Below are 21192 nucleotides of genomic sequence, written 5' to 3'. Positions count from 1 at the left end.
CAAGAATCAATGTAAAAACCTACAGGCCTGATCCTATGCCATTGAAATCCATTGCAAAACTCCTGTCGACTTCAATGGGAGTAGAATCATGGCCTATAGTAACACAAATGTATTTGTATATTGCAGGTCTCTGAAAGCATGCAAAGTATACGCTCTCTTCCTGATGTGAGTGTTAATGGGAGTAACATACATGGGCTGAGAGACAAAAATAAAAGTCGGACTGCAAATGTTGGCAGTTGATGAGAATTATGAAGCAAGTCCTAGTGAGTGTTCAGTGGCGCCTTCCTTGGATATTTAGAGCAAAATCTTGTCCTGTCATTTGAAGGTGAGTTGTGGGAGAGAGGGAAGAGACCTGCTTTTCCCCCAGCTCACTCGCTGAGCAATACTTTCTTATTAACACATCATTCTGCACCATCAAAGCCAGCTGGAGTTTGCCCATTGATTTTAAAGGGTGCAAGATCGGGAACCAGGTGAGGGGTCCACCAAATAAAGCTGCTGAATGAAATTGTCAGATCTAAGGAGGCATGGCTTAGAAAACTGCCGATGTGGCCAGCCTCTCAGCCCATTTCTAGGGCTGCTGTTCACAGCAAGCACTATGTGGTAATTCATGCTGCTTCTTCCTTTTCAAAGCAGCGGTTAGCACTACTGCTGAACACATTGTACTCAGTCAGCCTCACTGACCCATCCTACCTCCACAGCGTGTGTAAACCTCTGATGCTAAAAAAGGGTCATTGCTCTATGTATATCACCAGGATCTGAGTTAAGAGCTTTTGTACATAAAATCTATTTCTGTAAATGACTCCTCTACATTATATTACTTCTGAATGCATCTATGTAAACTAAATATCATCTGGTTTAAATGCAGCCGGCAATAAAGACGCACAAGGGAAAAATCAAAAGCAGACATAGTACTTTTTTTATTATTATTAATTGTGTCTTTACTACTGTCAATTACAAGACCAAAAAAGTGTCTCTCATTATTATGGTGTGCAGCACACTGCAAGATGATCCCATTTAATTAGATGAATTCCCATTTGTTTCTAATTACATTCTTCATAAAACAGTATCTGGACACATTCCTGTTGATATATATTTTATTTAGATGATTATACAAGGAGGAGAATATAGTTTTTTATGGCCTCAAAGATTCATGCAAGTTTCTCTAGTTTTGATAGTATCTGAACACCCAGTAAAACTAACATCAACTAAAGGAACACTTTACAAACCCCATGGATGCGTGCCACAGGTTTAGGCTGCAAGATTCAAAATGAAACTTACTCAGTGTTCACAGATCTTGGAAGAACTAATAAATCCTTAACTAAGCATCCAAATTTCTGACTAGATACATATCTGCTTCCAGCTGTATCTTGGGGGCCATGTACATTTCATAGCAAATTTCTTTCCATATTTACCTAGCATTTGTTATTATGGCTTTCCCAGGTCACAGGACTTTTGGTGTTTGCCAGAGAAAACCTCTGCTAGCTTTGCATTAGTTCTGTTCTGCTCTGATTTCAACAGAACATTGATTCCTCATCAGGGTAATACATTGATATTAACTGTGAGAGATTAAAATCCACGAAATATTGAGTTTCTGGATGTGCAGACATCCATTTCTCATAAAATGGAACCATTACTTTAACTTCATTTTAGATTTGTACTGTGCTGTAACAAGCTAACCATGTTGAGCCTGATTTTCAAAAGAGATCAGCTCCCATATAGGCACCTAAATAAGAGCCAGATTTTCAAGAATGCTCAGCTCTCAGCAGCTCCCACTGTGACATTTGCAGACAGATTTTCAAAAGAAATAAGGACCCAGTGTGCTGAGCACTCTTGAAAACATAGTTTATTTTGGTGCCTAAATGGGATCTGAGCTCCTTTGAAAATATGGCCCATTGAGACTGACCCTGCATGAAAGCGGTCCTTACTCATGTGAGTAGTCCTGTTGAAATAAAGGTCCATTAAGTTACAGGGATACTCACGTGAGTAAAGATTAGAAAGTCTTTTCCCAGGAAGTAGTTCTTGGGCATATAATGGCAGTGCTGTGAAAGACTGTTGAACTACAGAGTTGAGTTCATCCTTACAGCAGTGATGGGGGCAAAGCAACTCCTATTTCTAGAAGTCCTCTGAAATATCTTGTTGAACAATGCAACAGTATTCTCCAGGACCCACGTTTTATATCTAAACACCTCAGATTTATGATCACCTATGTAATCTGCCCATCTTTAAATAAAAAAAGGGCACTGCACAACCCTTGGAAAGTGACAGAATTTCATCTGAAAGTTCTTTCCCTAAAGAAAGAGGGTTATTTTTCCCCTTTCTCCCATACGTTTTCTCTATTCACTGTCTCATTCAAGTAAGGTATTACCTGGTAAAGCTTAAGCATCAAATTGTGTCAGCACCACTGCAGCACTGTGGGGTAGACCCCACACCTGCTTTTATGGCTGGCGACATTCTTCCTACAAGCAGAACACCTCCAGGATCTATGAGACAGAACATGAAGGTGCAGCAATGGTTAAATACTTTTAAAGGAGCCTGCATTTCCCCCAGAACAAGTCCTCGACTGTCACAGTACAAAAGGTGGGGCAGGACCTTGATTGCCTTATTGTATATCACAGCAGTCTAACACTGTTCTCTGATGTAATCAGAGATATTATGCCTGATTCTGATCTGACTTTCTCCAGTGAAATCAATGGAGCTAAGCTTATCAGAGATCAGAATGGGGCCCATTCTCTCTCTTAAGTCATGCACTAAGGACCATCTTTAATGAGCTACACTCACCTTCCTCCTCTAAATCACAAGTCCTGCTGTAGGCTGTTCAGTAACAAGCTGTCAACATAGCTCTCACTACTGATGTGTTTTATATAGAAGTTAATTGTGCCTTTAATTCAGAGGTCACAACAAATGATGAGCATAACAAAGTGTGAATTATGTGGCTGATGATATACAGGATGTATATGAGTGAAGCAGTGGAAGAGGCATGTGGGAATCTTGATATATATGTAAGATCTGTCTGAAGTCTGATATATGAACTCAATTCATGCCTTTTGATTTCAGTGCAGTTACATAGAGGATAATATGTCCTACTTAATTTCCTCTGTTTCCCCAGTGCTATGTACATTTTCCTAAAAATAATTGATAACTGACTTTCTTTTACTTTGATACACAAATTGGGTGAGGTAATATATTTTATTGGCTCACCTTCTGTTGCCAAGAGAAATAAGCTTCAAGCTAAACAGATTTTCTTCTTCTCTGCAAACCATTACTAGAGAGAGAGCAAATATTATGGAAATGTTGTTAGCTGTCTCTCTTTTTAGTCTTCACCTCCTAATCTGAAGCATATTTGGCTAGCGTCCATAGTCATCCATTCGACTAGTGGCTGCTATTTTTAAAAAGTTGTGTTGCCTTACAAATTCATTGACAGGAATATTGCTAAAAAAACCTCAGCTTTCTAAACAGATATCACTTTGCTGTGTATAAAAAACAGATCTGCAATCCTCAACAATGTGAAAAATTTTCTAATTTTAAATTATTTATCCAATGATTTAATACCTTGTGAGATGGTCCAATGTTGTGACATTTCAATAACCATAGCTAACAAATGACATTATACAATAAAATGTATGTCCATTCATGGTCATTGATCTACCTGACTATTACCCATATCTATAACTTCTATGAGCTGATCACATCCTTAGTAGTTAATCAGTGTCAGAACAAGTTAACAGGAACTGGGAAGGAAGTCCTAGAAAACAGTAGCAGTCAGTGAGCGATACTTCAGGAACACGGGGGAAGTTCTAGAAGAGGGTGGCAGTATGGAAAAGAGAATTTGAGAGAGAGAAGCTGGCAGTCTTTGGGAAGGGCTTTGAAGAAATAGAGGAGGAATGGCAGAAAGAGGATGGGAAAATTCAGAAGAAGGATGGTAACAGCTGTAAAAGCATGCAATGCACATCTAAGCATGATCTATGTCTCATGGAGGAGGCACAGAGCAGGAAACCAAGACTGGAGCCTGATTCTGACATGAACCACACTGGTTTTATAGATCCTGGCCATCACATTGACAATGCAAAGCAGTCTTAAGTGCCCTGGACATTCCCACTCCATAAAAGTAGACTGCAAATCTCTCTCTTTTCCCCCCACTTTCAAGGTGGGTGAGGACCAGTGAAGAAATCAGCTTTGAAGCAGAAAGTGGGATTTGTTTATTCTGTTGGTTTGGCTGAATGGCTTGATTCTATTATGGATTGGACTTTTATATTAATGTTCTGAAAATGTCTATGTGATATATTTTATTTGATGTACATGCATCATAAACTATTGGAAAGACACTGTGTGTCTTTGTTAGAAACTGAAATAAATATATTAAATAAAAATATTAAGCATCAAGAGGTGATCAATTCTAGAAAGTAAAATTTATCATCAATATGGCCTGGGAATCCCATGCAACTGCTGCTGCAAAGATGAGACATTATAAAATGGTAACAATAAACGAATAATAATAATAATAATATACACTTCTGTAGCGCCTTTCATCCAAAGAGCACACTGGAATTTACAAATCTCACTTAAAGTTCACAACCTCTCTGTAAAGTAGGTGTGACCCAACGACCCCTTGATGCCAAATTAATTTGGCAGAGGACACAGAAGGTGCATAGAGTTTTACAAGGATTCCATGGGTTGGATATCTGCATAATAGTTTACCAAAAGGAGGCACATCAGGTCTCTACCAAGAGCCAATATCGCACTAGTTATCATAATCATAATGAAATGTATGCAGAGATAATATTTAAGAAGTATCTATATGTATATCTATATTGAAAATTATGGTCTTATGGTCTTGGAGTTAAGGCAGGTCACCAGGAGGTGACATACCTCTGAAATGTTCCTTTCACGCAGAAGGTAACCAATACCCATGTCCCTGTCTGGACATTTGTGTACTGTGTGCCTCACACTGCAGGCCTATGTGTATAGGCAGCCAAGTGTAGACTGAGTGAATGTGAAATCTACAAGAAGAAATCTACAGGAAGAAACAAACAAGGGGGTGTCCTGTATGTTAATAAAGACGAAAGACATCTCTGCTGTTTCCTGGAGTGCAATGAGTCACAACGAATTCTTCACTTAGAAAGCAAACCGACAGTGAGTTTGTCTCAGGAAAGGAGAATCACAGGCAGCCTGATTGAAAAGCGCTGCAAGAATTTTCGGTGAGCAATTCTACAAGCCATGAGAGTAGCTGGTTAATTAAGTATAAGCTCCAGAATGCATACTTCTACATAATATCACTTGATTCTCTATGCGCTGTTAGATAAACTGAGGCTTGATTTCACTATAAATAGATCTAAGTGCTCTGTGTTAAGCAGAGCAGTGATCTGAGGTGCAAGTGATAAGCTGAGGTGTAATGTTTATTTGGAAGCAGTGAATCTGTGAATACTGTGAGTGTCCAGTGGACACTCCAGACGTTCAGAAGAGTTGAGGGTTGGAATGTGCCCATCACTAACCTGTGGAGTGATAGTAGGGCCTGTGAGACCTAGATGAAAGTGCTTGTGTTGCCTGTGGACAGTGGCGTTGTGGAGCTGACCCATGGCAGATACAGGACAAGACTTCCTTGTGCTAAAGCCAGGTGGTAGCAAGGTGCCTCACAACCTTGGGTACCCCAGGAAGCATCACAGTAGGCAAGTATTATTAGGGTGACCAGACGTCTCGATAAACTCAGGACTGTCCTGATTTTTAGGCATTCGTCCCACGTCCCAACCGACGGCTGATAGGGACACAATCTGTCCCGATATTTTGTGGCACACGCAACCCCCCCCTTTTTTTTTTGGCTCCGCCAGCGGCACTCAATTTTGGTTTGTTTGTTTTTTGCTCTGTTGGTGACCTCCCATGTGTCCTGATATTTTCTTCCTCTCATCTGGTCACCCTAAGTATTATACACAGCTTTACAGACTGATAAAGTGAAGTACAGAAAGGCTATATTAGCAGCTGAGCTAACCAATTCCTTCCTTATACCAGACACATTACTCAGACTTCTTAAATGACTCTATGAACTTGGTATCTCTACTCCAGTGAAACTGTTTCACCTGGCAACACACAATAGGAACCAATGGGTAGAAGAGTAAGCATTCAAGCAGTTATCTATGAGCATAAAATGTGATCGCTGAGAGAGTAAATGTCCAAACAAATGTTTGTCCTGAGTTTGCATGTCTGTGACTGAAGGGATCTGTCATTAATATTGTGCTCTTGGCTAGAGTAACTCCTAAAAAATCATTGCTTTTACACCTCAATAATTGTTTGGTCCTACAGAATAGAGCTGAGTAGGAAGGGAGCTTCAGTATGGCATGTACTAACCCTTTTGGCTTCTCGCAGAGTTCTACATGCCAACCAACTTTCTGATGAATAGACTGTCTGCTTAGTAACCCACATACTATGAATACAGACAGAAAGGATCTAATGCCTGCCACCATGTATCTCCTAAACACAAAGAAAGAAAGATGCCTGTTCACATGCCTGGCGGATATCTAAACTCACAATCTATAACAGGTTTCAGAGTGGTAGCCATGTTAGTCTGTATCAGCAAAAACAATAAGAAGTCCTTGTGGCACCTTAGAGACTAACAAATTTATTTGGGCATAAGCTTTTGTGGGAAGATGTGGCTTCTAGCCCATGAAAGCCTATGCCCAAATAAATTTGTTAATCCATAACAGCAATTCAAACACCAACAAACTGGTGACCACTTTTCCCCCTCCCCAACAAAACAACCAATCAATCAGGGAGTTGCGAGATTTTTATGTGGGGAGAGAGGGTCACGGGCTGTCACCCTCCACCCCAAACCCCGCTTTGCCTCAAGCATTTATAATGGTGTTAAATATATTAAAAAGTGGTTTTAGCATATAAGGAGGATTGCACTCAGAGGCTTGCTGTGTGAAAAGGTCATCAGTACAAAAGTCTGAGAACCCCCGCCATACACAATGCAATACCCCAGGCAGGACAGACACTATACAACTTATTGCTAAAATCATATCTCATTGAGTAAGTGTATCATTTGTCCACAAAACATGTTCTTCATTTTTAAATTAAATTGTTGAATTTGACAAACTGTATCCACTGGGTTCTTATTCAATGTAATAATGACTCTTAAAAACAAACTTTGTATTTGTGGATAATCTAAGCTTTATACCCAGATGTACAGACACTCTTTTCTCAACCTACGTATTTTAGAATTTTTTTAACATTAGCTTTAATAAAAATTTTACCATTCAGCCAATCTTTGAAGCAAATCAAAAATCAGCTTGTCTTTATTATATTCTAAACATACAAATAATTGTTTTTTAATTTAAAAAAACTTTACAATATTCACTAGACAGAAGATACGTTCTCCTGTGCACGTGTAATGCCAAGAAGGTAATAAAACAAATATTAGTACAAATGTGTTCACTGGAAACACATATACTTTATGCCTGTTATCAAGTTGTGCAACACAATTACAACAACTTTGTCAGGGGCTGAGCAAGAAAAGCGCTATCAACACAGGAGTTGTCTCTTATCTTATACGAGACTATATAGGCAGTAATTAATATTTAATGGAAAATAATTATATGTCATGTGCCACCAAAGCAGATGCAGTACCTTTTTTTACATCAGACTGTGAGACAGTCCCACTTCTGCACCACCATGCCATGACTGGGTAAAAAGACTGCCACTCATCCCCATTCGACAATATTCAGAATCTTCAAAGGTCATAATTTGGAACCGACGTTCTTGTTGATGATTAGCTTCTGTTAATGACAGGCAAACAATTTAATCAGACACAAAAAAAGAGGGTAGAGACACCCATGAAGAGAAAAGAAAGAAAATGCTTGCAGTTGCCAGCTACCTGTACTAAGCAGATAATTAGATTCTCTGAAAGAAGACAAACAGTGTTAGATTTTTTTAAAAAGCAACAAACCTGAAGTTCTTAACAATAAAGCTTATAGAATAAAATAGTTTCGTTATTACAAATGAATAGGGACTAATAATAATATCTACATAGTGGTTTGCAGAATCACAGCAATTTGCAAACATTAAACGACATATGAACTTTAAATCATTAAATTTCAAAAATGAATGAAAAAGTAGTTTCAGGGACTGCATCCTCTCCTGAGCCCTTTGCCAATTTTTCTAAATTTACAATTACATTTTCTTATGTTTAAAAAGAAGAATCTCCCCCGCTATTTTGAGAAAGTTACCTTTCCCTTTTGTTTATGTTGTTCTAAGGGACCAGTCCTGCAAATACTTATGCACCTGAATAAATTGTTTTAAAATGTATCCAGTTTATCTGCATATTTGTTTGGACTCTTGATCCTACATTGTGATCCACAAAGGGAGTCTGCTATTAGAAAAACTAATCACAATGCAGGACTAGTGACTGACTGACTACCCAGGGGAAACAGTGCAAGTGATTGTACACAAAGTGTTGTGCATTGCACAGGGTACATAAACTGAAAAGAGAGAATATCTGTCAATTTAGGTGTTACGTATAACAACAGGTTTAAAAAAAGTTCAGACATACGTGTGATTTTGAAGTTGTTGGTGTCTCTTTAATGAAGTAGGTCCTGATCTTACACAACTGCACACAAGAAGACCTCTGACTTGACATCAGTAGGACTCTGCACAGGTACAGGGGTACAGTTGCACACGATAACTTGCAGTATTGAGAATTTAAGCCTCATAACACCACTGTGAAATAGATAAATACTATTCCCCCATTTTAGATTGTGAAATTGAGAAAAAGTTTACTGGCAAAAGTTTTAAATAAATGATCACTAATTTTGGGTACCCATCTTGAGATATTTAGGGCCTGAACAATAAAAATCAGACCCTTGGGTTTCTCAAATTGGATACCCAAATATTAAGGCTGCAGCATTTGAAACAAATGCAGAAATCCTAACTGAGAGAATAGAGAGCTGCTCACAGAAAAGCACAGCTTTAATAACAGCATGTATATATTACTAGTCAGTATTGTAAATATTTATGCATATCCAATAATCCCTGATTTTGCCATCACCTGATTGAAAGAACAGGTCTAGGCATCACAACTTGCAGCTACACCCAGCTCCCGGGGCTACTGAAAAAAAATTGTACCACGGCTCTCCTCCTGAGTTTCTGAAGGTATTTATATCTGTATATGTTTCAGGCTGCAACATATCAAGAGAAAGAGCGTACCGTGCACTCAGACAGCTTTAGAGTTTTTCGTTACGGGGGAACCTTTGCTGTGCTGTGTAGCACGTGTCCTGATCTGCACCCCCAGCCCTGCAGTGTTCTGATTGCAACAGCAGGGAACACAGGTGGCCGCAATGTGCCTGGTGCCTTTTAGGCCCTCGAGGCCCATGAGCTCGAAGCCCTCTTCCTGCAGCAGGAAACACACCAGCCCCCTGGGAGATGTAGTTTTCTCTTTCACCCTGAAAGCCTCCTTACCCTGCAGTGCCTATGCCTGTGAACGCGGCCGCTCAGCAGAGCCAGGCAGTTCCCAGCCTACAGCCCCCCCGGCGCTAGCCACGCGTTGCCCATCCGGCAGGGACAAGACTGGGCACTGGGCCGAGCCTACTGGGTAGCGTGGGGAAGACTACAAGCCCCATGATGCAAGAGGCCGTGCGCGCCGGCGCAGACGGGCGCGCCCTGCCCTGGAGTGGGGGTGGGGAGCACGGCGGAGAGTGGCGCCCGGACGGGCAGTGCCGAGTGCGCGAACCTAGGAGCGACCATGCCCCGGGACAACATGGCCTCCCTGATCCAGCGGGTGGCTAAACAGGCCCGCATTACCTTCCGGAGCCCGGCGCCGGAGCAGGGCTTCGGCGAGAACCTGCACCGGCTGCAGCAGCTGCTGAGCGAGGTGCGGGCCGAGGACCTTCACCTGGTCCCGCGGGGCCCGGCGGCCGTGCCGGGGGCGGGCTGCTCGCGGGCCGGGGCTGGGGCCGGGACGGTGCCGCCGGTGAGCTACATGCACATCTGCGAGACGGAGAGCTTCAGCATGGGCGTGTTCCTGCTGCGGAGCGGGGCCTGCATCCCGCTGCACGACCACCCGGGCATGAACGGCATGCTCAAGGTGCTCTACGGCAGCCTGCGCATCGCCTGCCTGGACCCGCTGCCCCCCGCCGCGCCGCCCGGCGTCCGCCGCCGCGCCCTGCTCCGCTCGCGCCAGCTCTGCACGCCCGCCTCGCCGCCCTGCCTGCTCTCGCCGCACACCGACAACCTGCACCAGATCGACGCCGTGGATGGCCCGGCCGCCTTCCTCGACATCCTGGCGCCCCCCTACGACCCCGAGAACGGCCGGGACTGCCACTACTACCGCCTGCTGGAGGCGCCCGCCGCCGAGCCTCACGCCCTGCCCCGCGAGGTGTGGCTGGTGGAGACCCCGCAGGCGGCTGATTTCTGGTGTGGCGGAGAGCCCTACCCCGGGCCCAAGGTCTCCCCTTGAAGCCGGTGGAGGAGGGACCGTTTTCCCCCCTCCCTTCCCACCCACTACTTCTTCCCTGGCAGGGATCGTAGGGGGCCCCTCCTCCTCCTCCTCCTCCTCCTCCTCTGGCAGGAGGTCGAAGAGCCGCCAGCAGAGGCACGGGAGGATCTGCCTTGTGTCGTGGCTCACTTGAGGTGTCGCAGCGGCTAGGCTCGCTGTACAAAAGCCATAGCCACGATTCCCTTCCCAGCCGCCTTTGAAGTAATGCTAGACACTACAACAGGTCCAGCTCTTAGTCCTCGGGTGTGGAAAGCCATTCCCCAGCCTCCCTGGGGCAGTTGGATGTGTTGGGAGAGTATTTGTGTGCATGTCTTGGGCTATCATTTTCTCAGTTCAGCTCATCAGTTCCAACAACGAAGCATCCAGCTGCTGGGGCCATGGGCTGCACTCTTCTAGGGTACTGCTCTACCGATGGATAATTGTAGTAGAAACAACTTTTTATACACAGACAGTGCCCCAGAGGAGCTGATTGCCACTGAACTAAGGGTGGAAAAATCTTGTGTTTTCTGCCGATGGTGCACACAAGAGAACAGTTTCTGGGGCAGATTATGGTACCGTTTCCCTGTCCAAATCATCAGAAAGACACCAGCCAATTAACTCACACAGGAAACCCAAATCATGGTGGCTGAGCATCTCGTATTCCTGGCTAAAGAGAATAGCACTATCCAGCCAGAACTACCGCTGTTAATGACATAGACTGTATTTGCAGGAAAGCTACAAAACTAAAACCTCTTTGTGCTTATTGCCAAGCTTTTTGAGTGGAGAGCACTAAAGGATCCAGGGGATTTTTTTCTCCTTTTGACTGATGTGAAGACATGCAAAAGTAATGCTGTTTAAACTTCCACACAACTGAATGTTAAAGTAAATAGCAGTATTTTGTCTAACCACTTAGGACCACTGTTTAGTTTTTGACACCCCTCTTTCATCTCCCTTCCTTCCTAAAGTTAAGAGAATAAATACAATAAAACTTCACTCTTCTATAAGGCATGTTTGTAAGTACTCTGAAAACTCATGAGGTGGTATTTCCAGCCTGTCTAGTCCCACTAATAGTGTCTCCTCAAATGCAGCTTCCCTACTTTGTGGGTAGGAATAGGGAGTTTATCCCCACCACCCAAGGTAATAAACAAATGGGAAATCTTCAGTGTTTGTTGGGGATTGTCTCTGAAATGAGCATCAAGAAGATCTATATGGAACTAGCAAGACATTGAACAACTCTTGGCCAGGAAATGCGCCTAGAATTAACAGTAGCCATTTCTAAGGTTACAGTTAATTATAAATTAAGGTTTGTCACATTATAAAGGGATGTTGTCAGATAAACTACTTTAAATATTCTTTAAGTTACATAAAACATAAGATTAAAACTGAAAACTTGTAAAATTTGGTTTTTTTGTACATTTCTTTGATTAATGAAAATAGAACAGCTTCTAATCAATTTCACTTTAAAGTGCTCATGCAGCCCTATGTTAGGTGGAAACACTACACAGAAGCTTTTTTTAAAACTTCATTGCTATTTAAATGTTTTGTGGGAATTCTTCTAGTGGTCTTAGAGCTGTATATAAACACAATCCTTTAAATTTGGGGCCAGATTTGACCTAAGGACGTCCCTTGAAAGTGAGGCCTACATTTTGATACATAACAGAACATTACAGGCTTTATAAGCCTTGTGTTTTCCCTCTTTATACTGTTTATCAAAATTGCTTTTTCATGATGCTTTTCATAAACATAGTGTAAAGAAAACAGTGAATTTTGCTTTGCTACAGTGTAAGCAGTCCTATGGTTTAGTTTGCCTATGACAGAGAGTATGATCTTTCTAATAATGGAGATACTTTTTCTGTTAGTGAAATATTCTGTTTATACTGCAGGGAAAGATTTTATGTGCCTGCATATCTTACTACACACTTTCTACCAGAGACCCAAACTTGAGTAGCCTTGACTCTCCTGGTCTTGGAGCAATGACTTGACTTAACCACTCCATAATTGATACACGAACCTGTTCTGGAAGTTCTCCCTTGGCTATTTTTTCTTTGCTTGTGCATTTTAAAAGCAGATTTGTTTTTCCTTTACAGTTGCTTTTGTGTGAGTTTTAAAATAATCCTTTTGTGGCTCTATTTAACAATACTTCAAGGAGCGTGTTCTTGCCTGCAAAAGATTGGATATGAAATGCACTGAAACACATACTACATTTTCAGATCTCAGTTTTCTGAAAAACAAATGATGTTATTTCATGCAGTTTTCATTTATTTTTTGGCACTTCAAAGTGCCTGATTTCTAAAGCTGCCATACTTCTCCTGGAATTCCACTGCAGCTCAGCTTTAAATAATAAATAAGCAGTGAGATCACATGTTCTCTTATATTTAGTGGTAATGCAGTTCTTCAGTATATTATGAGTCTAATTCTCTGTTCTGTAACACTAATGAAGACCTTTTTTTTCAGAATTCCTTATGGAATACAGCATGTAGGGTGCAAGCTGCTCTACTGGAAATACAAACTGTTCCAAAGAGAATTTTTATCTAACCAGTTTTAGTCTCTTGTCTTTCGGCTCTCTCGTTTTGCTGTCAGTTTTACACAAGATGTAAAAACTAGTCATAATGTTTAGTGGGATGTGACTTTAATGCATCTTTAATGCTAGTGATCTCTTACATTGCAGGATGTTCTGGCAACAATCACAGCAGAAGCTTTATTAAAGTGGAGCTAAAAGGACCAGTATTAAAACAAGTCCTAGTCCTGTTGGTACCCAGGAAGAAACAAACAACTAAGATGTATTAAAGAAAAGACTTTGCAACCTTCATATACTTAGTAATTAGAATTTACTTCAAACGCTCTTACTATCTTTAAACAGAAGGCTCAAGTCTGTATTGCTGTTCTTTCTCACTGCAGCCTGGGTATTGTGTTTTCATAACAGCAAAATTACTGCTGTTGATGATGAACTATAGAATAAATACAGGATATCTCACAGTTGGCCTCTGATTATTTTCCCTTGCAGGTGTAAAAGTCTTATGAACCCAACTCAGTGAAAAGAATATTTTTTTGTCCTTTTGCAGTCACAAAAGTCTGTTATGAATTATTTTTAAATTAATTCCTGTATAGTTTATACATGAGTCTTTCCTGTTATGTAAGTGAAAATGCCAGGGCACTGTGACATTAATTTAGCTATATCTGTGGCTTCCTTTCATAAACCTTCTATGCTCCCCATATAGTCAAAGTGCTGTCTAGTCTCAATGTTTTGACATTTGAGGACAGATGTAAATCTGAGTTAAAGGTATGGACTTAAGAATGTAGTGTCAGCTGTCTTAAAAAGTTTCTGTTGTAGCCCCATTGATTCATCTGTAGTTTTCTTAAATCAACCTATTTATTATGCATCCTTTTTCTGTCAAGTTTATGCCTCTCTTCTCCTTTAACTAGGAATGTAATCTTAACATGTTAAATTGTTCTTACTCAAGAGTATAATTTTGCACTAATCCAACTGCAGTTAGATCTGTGGCACATTTTGGACAAACTAGCCATTGCTGAGCTGCAGTCATAGGAGAGCTGCCCTGCCCTGACCATGAATCAATGGGGCTTTGGAACTTTAGTGCACTGAAAGAACCAGATCGCTGACCATTTTTAATACAGTGAGCTACTGATGCTAAACAAGAAAGCTTTGTTTCCCATATGGTGGCATTCAACATCCATACAGGTCTTAGAACTCCCATGTTAAATCAGTCATTAAACATTCAACTGTATCTTTTGGAAACCACCTGTATATGGTATGAGATAGCAATGCTGAAGTATACTGAAAGCCATGGCGCAATGAAAACTGAATTCCCTCTTGTGTACCTATTAATGCTGGCAGTTATGTTTTCTCACAGCTGTGTAGTTCTGTTATTAGCAAATAGAGAACTATTTGTAATTAGTCAAAGCTGAACAAAATCAAACTTATTTCATGTTCAGTTTCAAGTCACACACAATAAAAAGGTCCTGATCTTTCAGCTGCATGGTGTGAGCTGCTAAGGAAAAGACCAATCTTAGGAAAAAAGGAAACAACTTTCAGTGTTCAACTCTGTTCTTGGGGCGATTGTCAGTCTTTTTATTCTGGGATGTGTTGAGCAGTTTACAGTGCCAAAAAGCTGCACTATGCTGAAAGTTGCATACATCTGTATTGTGGTAGAGCCCTTTAAGCAAGGTTTTTAAAAAAAAACAATTACATCTATTCTGTTACACCAATAATTCAGAGGGTGGGTGGGTAAAGCAATCAGTGGTCCTGTTTCTTCCCACCCACTCTTTAACCTCTTAATATACTTCAAGCAAATAAGTGAAGTTTGGTAGGCCTGGCTATAATGTGTTCTCTGCCATTTCCAATCATGTTAACTTTTGCAGAACTACTGTATCTTTGGCAGCTTTTACAAATCTACATCAGAGAAAATACATAGCAGCAAAACATTTCATATAAAGACAAGCGGTGTGTATTATGCATGTTACTTTAGTTTCTCGTTCACCTGAACCCAGTGCAGGCAGCGTACCCAGTTCAGCACCTCCTACTGTGGCTAATTCCTATATAAAATTAATGAGGAGTTTGCCAGCATAAAGAGCTAAATTAGGACCTTATAGTGTATGCCAAAAGAACTCAGTTCTAACTAAGTATGTACCAACGTAAGGAGGCATTCACACAGAACCTTGTCTTAGAGAAATTAAAGATGGCAAAAGTAAATGGGAGATGTGGGTAGGCAGCATCTCTTAAGATCAGCCTCAAAAATCATATAGTATAACCTAGCATACCTGTATAATGGAGGAAGAAAAACTACATAGTAGCCTTAAATGTTATGTGATTTTCCTTCTGCAAAGGTCCACATCAAGATTTTCACTATCATACATATACAGCTAAGAATTACTTTCAGGAGCAGTTTGCTGCCTCTGACAGTAAAAGGCTCAATTCTGACTGAATAATATGAGCTTGGTTTTGAAATTTGAGTCACCTGATTTAATTAAAATAAGTACTAGACATGTTTTCAGGTAATGTAAAGGAAACACATACACACTTGTCTATAATAACAGCTATTTCACAAGAAGGGGTGTACACAGTGAATGTGTAAACAATCTGTACAGCATGAAAGAGTGCCAGATTTTCTGTACACTTGACCCAGGAAGAAACTCCAATAATGTGAGAGATATATTCACAGACTGAAATATAATGCAGGACAGGTGAGCAATGTTGTTGCTACAGCCAGTAAAGCTTACCTTTAATTTTTGTTGTTAGGCTTGCTGGGTGTATTAAGTTGTGCAAGTCTGTGGCAATTATTTGAGTTAATACTGGGGAGAGCCATCATACTTCTTTGATTCTGTAGCCACAATCTACCCAGCAGTATGGCAAGAGAATTTAAGAAACACTTAGGTGACCACTGGATAGGGACATGCAGGTTGGCTGTGTAGCCCACAGATGGACTGTGCCAGTGATGGGTGCCACAAACCCATCGAAACAGGTGATATCTAAGCCATCAGTATGTATAAACTCTGCCCTCTTGCAATTCCACTTTCAATGGCATTACACTCAGGGTGAACTTGGCAAGTGTTTAACAGTTGTACTTACAGCTAATCTTTGCAGACCTGTCATAGCGGCTAATATGAGCGCACTTTGTTCTAAACAAATGCTACTCAGTTGCAGCACTTGTTTGTGGAAACTGAAAGCTCTTTGCACCGTGACCGTTCTTGAGCACTTTCCACAAAGCCGCACACATCTTGACTGGTATCAGCTCTGAGACTAGCTTTCTCCGAGTGGGCACTGAGATGATGGTATTTATTTTCCAGAGCCCACTTTGGGAGTTTTAATTAGCCTGCTTTAAATCACGGAACAATAATGAGTCAAAATACAGTTCATCGGTTTAGATTAGCATTTCTATTTATTCCTGGGGAAGTCCCCACTGCTCTACCAGTTGCTTGTTTGTACACTGGGGACGGGGGAGTGTTTGCATTTCCGTAGGGGGTAGTTTGCACAGTGCAGAAAAAAAAAGGAGGGGGGGGGTGCTGTCGAGTCTCCCTAATCGGAAATAGCATCTATTATTTGAACCAGGAAACTTACAATCAGTACAAAGTCTACAAAGAGTCCTGTACTCTTTTGGAGACTGAAGGCTACAGACATACTGGGTGAAATCCTGGGTTCACTGAAATCACTGGGTGGGGGAGAGGGGTGTCATTAGCTTCGATTGGGGCAGTATTTCACTCAAAATCTAAAATGCAGATGAGTGGTTGATGTATTTTACAGTAGAACTGTACTGTGAGTCACCTAAAATAAATGTTATATACCTACTGGAGGTGACTAACCAGTGCCTTGGTCTGTATAAACCTAAAGGAACAGTTTTCAACTTTGCATCAAGATATGTCTTCTTTTATAAACGAGTTAAGCACCGAGCCTATTGTTGAAAAAGTATTTATTTACAGAATACTCATAAAGAAACCATCTCTCCTTTGAGTTCTGGTTAGTGGTTGTGCATTATTAGATTATACCATTTCTATTTCAGCTATTGTTCCGAGCGGACAATTGATGTGCCAGCTCTAGCAAGATGATTTACATCCTCATCTGAAATCTGACTACAAATGTAACACTTTTAAGTCACAAGAAACAGTGCGTACAAAAATATAGTTTCTAAAAAATACAAATATTAATGGGCAGAAATGTACAGCCATACTAAGATCAGGGACTGAACACGTTTCTGTCGTAATTAATAAGGCAACCCATCTACATGCAGACACTGAAACACTGTCTACATCACACACGGCACCAAGGACACTTCAACACGTTTGCATGCATCCTAACACCAGAGAATATACGTACATCCCGCCTGCAATAAATTAACTTCTCTGACGCTCATTTTGATAGATCACACAAATGCTTTGCCTCCCCCCTTCCCCAAAGGCTGAGAACTCAACAGTGCACATCAAAAATACACAAAATCGGAGTGAATATACGCTGAAAAATAGCCATTTAAAACTCTGGAAACCACTTGGCCCGTCCCCTCAGATTGCACTTCTGCGCTCCACGTCAGTTGCACTGATATTGCTGAAGGGATTTAGACTCACACGCAACCGCCTGGATTACTAGTCAAGGGCCCCAGAGCGTGTGCCCGTCCCCGCTTCCTCCTCACGGCACATCGGCCCCAGGGCAGTCGACGAAGCTCTAAAGTGCACAGCGGTTGAGCCCGCCGCCAGCCGAGCATACACGGTGCCCCCCGGGCTGGCCAGGCCAGGCCAGGCCGCGCTCTGCAGAGTCAGTTCCCAGCCCCTCTGCCCCTCTCCGGCGGCCGGGGCGGGAGGTGCGAGGGCGGGCCGGGCTCGGCGCTAAGCCGTGGCGCCCGAGCAGCAGGCGAGAGTGCGCGCGCAGGGGGCTGCCTCAGGGCGTCCTGGTCCTGGAGGCGCAGGCGGCCAGGCTCCCCGAGCCCGCGGCGCCGCTCCCGCCGCACACGGCGCCTGGCGGGGGCGCGGCCGGGGCGCTGGCCCCGCTGGAGGAGGAGGGGGCGGCCGCGCCCTTCCTCTCCTTCTGGCGCAGGTGGATCTTGGTGTGGCGCTTCCTCTCGTCGCTGCGGGCGAACTTCCGGCCGCAGAAGTCGCAGGCGAAGGGCTTCTCGCCCGTGTGCGTGCGGATGTGGGTGGTGAGGTGGTCGCTGCGGCTGAAGTTGCGCATGCAGATGCGGCACTGGAAGGGCTTGTGGCCGGTGTGGATGCGGATGTGGCGCGTTAGCTCGTCTGAGCGGGAGAAGCGGCGGTCGCAGCCCTCGGCCGGGCACGGGTAGGGCCGCTCGTGCACTGGCGTCTTGCTGGGCCGGTTCGGGTACTTGCGGGGCCGCAGGATGGGCCGCAGGGGCAGGTTGTGCGGGCTGTAGGCGCTGGCGGGCAGCCGGCCACCTTCCCCGCTTCCCCCTGCCGCCCCGGCCCCCGGGCCGCCCAGGGTGAAGTTGCGGATGGTGGAGAGCGGCGTGAGCGGCGGCGGGACCCTGAGGGAGTCCAGGGGGCACGGGAAGGGCTTGCGCTCGGGCGGGGCGTGCAGCTCCCGCTGGCACTGGGCGGGCGGGAAGAAGCCCGGGTAATCCGGGATCATGGAGAAGATCCCGCCGTCCGCGGCCGCTTTGGGGGACGGGTAGGACGGGGGCGGGTGGTAGGGCAGGGAGCCCCCGGCCGCAGCGGGCAGGAAAGCGGAGGAGGGGTCCTGCTGGTAGAGCTCCCCGCAGCCCGAGTAGGGAGGCGGAGGTGAGTACAGGTGCTCCAAGTCTCCGGGCTGGTTCTGAGCCATGCTGCAGCTCAGAGCGCTGCTGGCCAGCGGGTTGGGGGAGGCAGAAGATGCCGTGGAGGAAGAAGTGGCCGATGAAGAGGGAGTGCTGACCCCCTGCAGGATCCCAGCGCTCACAATGTTAATGATCCCCTCCGGATAGCAGCCGGCTCCTGGGTACTGAGGGTCGATGGAGAATTTGCCCATGTAGGTAAAAGTCTGATTGCGGGAAGCAGAAACTGCTGGGGCAAAGCTGCTGGCATAAGGCAGATCCAGGGATCTCTTGTCACTCATGTCAACATTGATCATTCCATCTGGGAATTAAAAAGAGGCGATCGGTCAGTGCACGGCCACCCTCCACTCCCAAAGACACCTGGCTGCTTTCAGGACTAGGGCTTCACCGTGTTCTTCGCCCTACTAAGGAAGCATGTTATCAACACGGCCAAATACCGTCTTGTAGTTCACTTCCCAGTGTCCACCTGCCTATGTGGGGCGGGGGTTCTTTCTCCCTCTAGACGCTTTAATTTACAAGGGACATATATTGCACTAATTTCAAGGCTCGCCAGTGCCAACTTTCTCTTAGTTTAATGCACACACGAAATGAATTACAGAATGCCTTAGAATAGCCTAACCACATTGCTGCGGACAACTTGCTGTAGTTCCTTTACAGTTATTTCTCAGCATGCAAACGTTAATCCAATTAGAAACAAGCACTCAGATTAATGTATACATTAACATGTTGCCACTGACCTAATCAGCAAATTCTTTTCTAGTTTTCTTTCTGTTTCGCTTAAATGTGAGCAGCGTACAATGGGACCGCAAGTCAGACAAGTAAACACCCTGCACATGCACAGTTTAAAAAGTGATGCTTACCTCCTGTCACATTGCTCATCTGGTCAAACGGTCCTCCTAAGTCAGCATTGGGGAAGATTGTGACCGAAGTTGGCAATGTGGTAGCGATGTCATCCACAGGGTAAATGTTTTCGGATAGCTGATGCACAAAACCACTGAGAGTTACTGGAATTTTGTCTACGGTCTTGGCAGTCATCATTTGGTCAATAAACAACCTTGAAAACAACTTTCACCACTTGTAGTGTTAATACTGTGTAGGGTTATTTGTTTCTTCCACGCTAAAAAATTAATCACGTAAGTTTATACTTAAAGTCTGTTACTGCCTCTGTGTTGCTCTGTAAAAGCCCAGTAGTTGCTGTAGTGTTATTGTAACAGTCAGTGTCCCTTGCAGAGCTGTTAATCACTTGCAGCTCTCAGTAGATGGAAAGTGTTGCAGTAAGTATTTATGGGGAGGCCCTGAATGCCCAGGACGTCACTGCCCATATAAGGACTGAGGAACAGGGAAGGGCGAGCCGGGCGGAATCATCACATGGGAGATTAGCATGCGGTGTCTCTGTAGTCGGATCCGCGCCCACTGCAGCTGCTGCTCTCACAGGCAGGCTGATGCTTGGCCGCGGATTTTCGGCAACGGACCGTAACTTTTTGTAAAGATAGTAATAGATCCAGTGCACGCAAATCGGGAAAGCCTGTGGGAGGTGCTTGTCTCGCTCGCAGAGCACGAAGCACCGAGCGAGGGATATTCCGGTTTCTTAGGCTTTTACCTAAAAAGGCGAGGATCCGGTCCCTAAGGGCTCCGCCTCTCCATGCCTTTTTAGGAGTCGTTCCGGAAAATTAAACTTCGGAAAGAAAACGAGCGGAGCCGAGACAGTACAGTCAAACCCCTACTCACTTTCTTAGCCTCTTTTAACCGCAAGCGACGAATCAGAAAATAGCTACATTCACGGAATCTGACTTCTTTTTTCTGAAGTGCTGGTGGAAAGAGACACTGATAAGAGTGAATGTGGTGTTGCTTTTTTGGAAAGTGTGTGATCTATTTATACTGTAGCGAAGACGGAACTTTTTCTTGTTGTTGTTGTGGCTGCCACTGAAGAGAAGTAACAGAATAACAACAAGGCTGAGCTTAATGTAGTTTTGTCCCAGCAGAAAGAGCGGAGGCCTCTTAACTAAACCCTGCACCTATAGGTTCCTTGGATTTCTAATGAAGCTGGCTCGTGTCCTAGACGGGGGTGTTCCGTTTCTTTAGGAGATTGACCCAGAGTTGAAGTAGTTATGGTCTTTCTCCGGAATGATCTCCTCCAAACGTCCTCTGAAGTAACAGGTTTCTCTTAAGATGTAACTAATTGAAAAGCCTTTGCACTGTTATAAACCTGTATACTTCTCTGACCACTGCAGTTGCGAAACACATGCTGCATAAGACACTTTTCTTGCATCTCTTGATGGAAAACCTAGTTTCTATCCTATTTCTAGAAATTAGTTATTGTACTGAATTATTTTGTAAATAAAACTGCCGATAGGGATAACTCTTTCCTTAATGATACATAATCAGTGATCATTTGACAGGGTTACTTCTACCACTGCAGTTTATTTTCATTAGATATAGAGGATCAAATTCTGCACTGCTTTACACAGT

The 21192-nt window shown here is 43.5% G+C and overlaps 2 protein-coding genes and 1 long non-coding RNA gene across 3 annotated transcripts in view; 1 reads left to right on the top strand and 2 right to left on the bottom strand.

Annotated features, from left to right (window-relative positions):
• LOC115655168 overlaps positions 1-9430 on the bottom strand; it is a 28847-nt gene extending 19417 nt beyond the window's left edge. The window contains exons 1-2 of the long non-coding RNA XR_004001342.1: positions 9190-9430; positions 7615-7763 (exon numbers count right to left, since the gene is read on the bottom strand). This is a non-coding gene — a long non-coding RNA (uncharacterized LOC115655168). The remainder of the gene's footprint in view (positions 1-7614; positions 7764-9189) is intronic.
• A 218-nt stretch (positions 9431-9648) lies between these two features.
• Positions 9649-13432, top strand: ADO (2-aminoethanethiol dioxygenase). The gene has a single exon (XM_030570051.1). The coding sequence runs from the start codon at positions 9725-9727 to the stop codon at positions 10436-10438; it is 714 nt and encodes a 237-aa protein (XP_030425911.1). The 5' UTR covers positions 9649-9724; the 3' UTR covers positions 10439-13432.
• Positions 13433-17837: 4405 nt separating this feature from the next.
• On the bottom strand, positions 17838-19958 carry EGR2 (early growth response 2). Its single transcript, XM_030569782.1, has 2 exons — positions 19584-19958; positions 17838-19024 (listed from the first exon to the last, which is right to left on the bottom strand). The coding sequence occupies exons 1-2, from the start codon at positions 19759-19761 to the stop codon at positions 17838-17840; spliced, it is 1365 nt and encodes a 454-aa protein (XP_030425642.1). The 5' UTR covers positions 19762-19958.
• Positions 19959-21192: the final 1234 nt, after the last annotated feature.

This window comes from Gopherus evgoodei, chromosome 7 (genome assembly GCF_007399415.2).
Source record: "Gopherus evgoodei ecotype Sinaloan lineage chromosome 7, rGopEvg1_v1.p, whole genome shotgun sequence".
NCBI lineage: Eukaryota > Metazoa > Chordata > Testudines > Testudinidae > Gopherus > Gopherus evgoodei.
The sequence above is the reverse complement of the archived record's forward strand: the minus strand, read 5'-3'. Positions and strand labels throughout refer to the sequence as shown.